The 2,500-nt window shown below is 38.0% G+C and overlaps 1 protein-coding gene across 6 annotated transcripts in view; it reads right to left on the reverse strand.

The window, feature by feature from the left end:
* Positions 1 to 2,500, reverse strand: part of LOC110059410 (protein crossbronx homolog) — a 95,936-nt gene that overhangs the window by 11,030 nt on the left and 82,406 nt on the right. Inside the window, exon 1 of one of the 6 annotated variants that reach the window (XM_089287981.1) lies at positions 1,625 to 2,500. This exon is cut by the window's right edge and continues 2,447 nt beyond it. The exons of the other annotated variants lie outside the window; for them this stretch is intronic. Coding sequence (XP_089144107.1) covers positions 1,625 to 1,687 — 63 coding nt within the window. The 5' untranslated portion in view covers positions 1,688 to 2,500. The remainder of the gene's footprint in view (positions 1 to 1,624) is intronic. 6 annotated transcript variants of the gene reach the window in all.

Raw genomic sequence — 2,500 nt, forward strand, 5'->3', positions numbered from 1 at the left:
AAAACTTTCAGTGAATAAAGATTAAACATATTGAAACCTGTTGTTGATCATTGCTTTCGGCAGAAGTGGTGGCTCCTAAAGTTTGCATCCTTAGGTTCTAAACCCAAATCTTGCCTGCCAGTAGTTCTTTCAAGCGTTTCATTTGCAACTCTAACTGGCATGGCATCTCCATTCCTCCGCAAAGCTGCTTACAATGTCATCTGCGACCGATCACTTCAACACTGATTTCTCCACTACATGCAAGAAAATACCATTTGTCTCTAGTGTCCAGACTTCCCTCATTAATTGACTGCGTGGTTACCAAGCGAACGTTTTGCATCGTTCTCCTACACTTTATTTTCGTTCAAATTCCATCATTTTCATTTCAATTGTGGGGATTAGCAATGAGGACAACTGTTGTCAGTCACCGGGAAGAGGGAAATTGATTAAGGTGGCCGAACACAGTTTTCACGCACACTTTTGCTGATACAATTCAGCGTGCTCACAAGGATTGCAAAAAAACAAACATGTCATCAATAGAGCGATTATTTTATTTACTCAACACCCGCAGTATCTGTGCCATTTTTCTCTATAATTGAACACAGCGTATTGATGGCTTTAGTTATATGTTAGAAAAGGTAATGATGCAAAGAACCCAGCAATTCTCAGCTTTTTCTCTCTTACCGGAAGAACCCAGTTAAATGCAGCGCATGCGCAGCAGGTCAAAAAATTGTGATTGAATGAAAATTGCACTCCCGGAAATACGCCTATTTCTCGACAACTACTCATTAGAATTTCACGAAATTTGGCATGAAAATACTTTAGCAAATTAAAGTAACTGGAGTATTGAAAATGATTCAACTTTAACAAAAGAAATTCTAGACATTCCAGTGAACCTTCAACAAGGGATAATTAAAGATCTCTCTGTTAAATTATTAGCAAAATGGTGTTAACTTGTGAGAATCGTTACAAGCTTGTTGCATGCAAATTATAAAGAAAATCTAATGACTAGATTTTTTGCAAATAAACAAAACCGATTTTAAAGGCGTTTATATTTATTCATGTTGCCATGCCAATGGCACATACATCAGCTTAACCAACAAAAAACCAAAGTTTGTGTTAACTAGCCTGCTGCCATTTTTGACGACCGAGGGATCAAGGGTTTTAGAGAAAAAGGTGAATGAAACACAGGTATCAAAAACCGTATTCAGCCACCTTAAAGAGAGGCTTTTAAAAGGTATTTTCCGGGTTGATTAACTTATTAATGTCGCTGCAGATACACAACATTTGATTTCGTCAAGTTTGCTGTGAACAGCTGCGAACAAACAACCAACTTTTTTTAACAGGAGTGCTTTTTTGGAGTTCTTATTTTTTCCAAAATCATGTTTGAAAGTTGGGATTGCGTCTTATACACGAGTGCAGCTTATACACGAGTCTTTACGGTATTTTTCTCTTGAGCATCTCAGTGGTGCGGAACCCTGAATTGGGCAGTTTTTTTACGATACAGACCTCAAGCGATGAACTGTTCACATCCCCTTGCTAGAAACTTCAGGTTTTGTTTCTAGGCCATGTAAATGTAAACAAGAAAATACAAGGTGACTCGTGGGATACTCCATGGTATGAGAGCGGTAAAATACTTATGTACCTGAATGCCACTTGCACGAATCAGGCGGCTGATCGCTTTGTTACCAAACTTGGCATTGACCATTTGGTTGAGACTGCTTTTAGACAAAATCTTTTGGACTCATGGTTTGCTAACACCTTCTTATCGCATTGGCAGCCGTTGTTTTAGTTTTCTTGATCCAACACCTTTACAATGGAGAAATTCACATTCGATCACTTTATCAAACTCTGACATCTTCAAAACTTCTTTACCTTTCTTCCCACTGATCTTCCTAACGTTGAAGTATTTTTTGTTTCACCAAAATCAGATACAGGCAGATTTCTGAGTTCTTGCCCTTGCAAGAACTGGAATATTAAACGTTCCTTCACACAAACTGACTATCGTTTGTGGTTTCATACGAAGCGTCATCTAAGGGCGTTGTTTGCCTTTTCTTCTCTTTCCCTACTGAACTTAAGTCAAAAAATGACTAAAGAAAGTGAAAGCAGAAGGACAGTAGTCTTCAAGATGTCGAGATCAGTGAACTAGACTGCTTATCACTAGACCTCACAGCAAGCTACACATGGAGCCATCCAGACATAGTCTAGACAGAAGACCAGATGTCTAGACTTGGTAACTTACATTTCAAATATGTTTTTATCATTGATATGTTTTTCTCCACAATGGAACACCATAGCTTAATTAAATTCTACTGCTTGAGGTATTACTTTTGTTTTATTCATGAGGCAAACTGACTCTGAAAGTGTGAAACATCTATGTGTAGCAATGGACAGTAGACTTATTGACAGCATATGTAAGAAAGCCAATTAAAGAATTAGTGTGGTGATTAGTTAAACCAGCTTGCACCTGAACGTCTTCAACCAAATAGTCGACAATTTTAAACCATAAAGGAAACTGAAT

This window comes from Orbicella faveolata, unplaced genomic scaffold, assembly GCF_042242905.1.
Source record: "Orbicella faveolata isolate gen_17 unplaced genomic scaffold, um_ofav_v1 contig_1, whole genome shotgun sequence".
NCBI lineage: Eukaryota > Metazoa > Cnidaria > Anthozoa > Scleractinia > Merulinidae > Orbicella > Orbicella faveolata.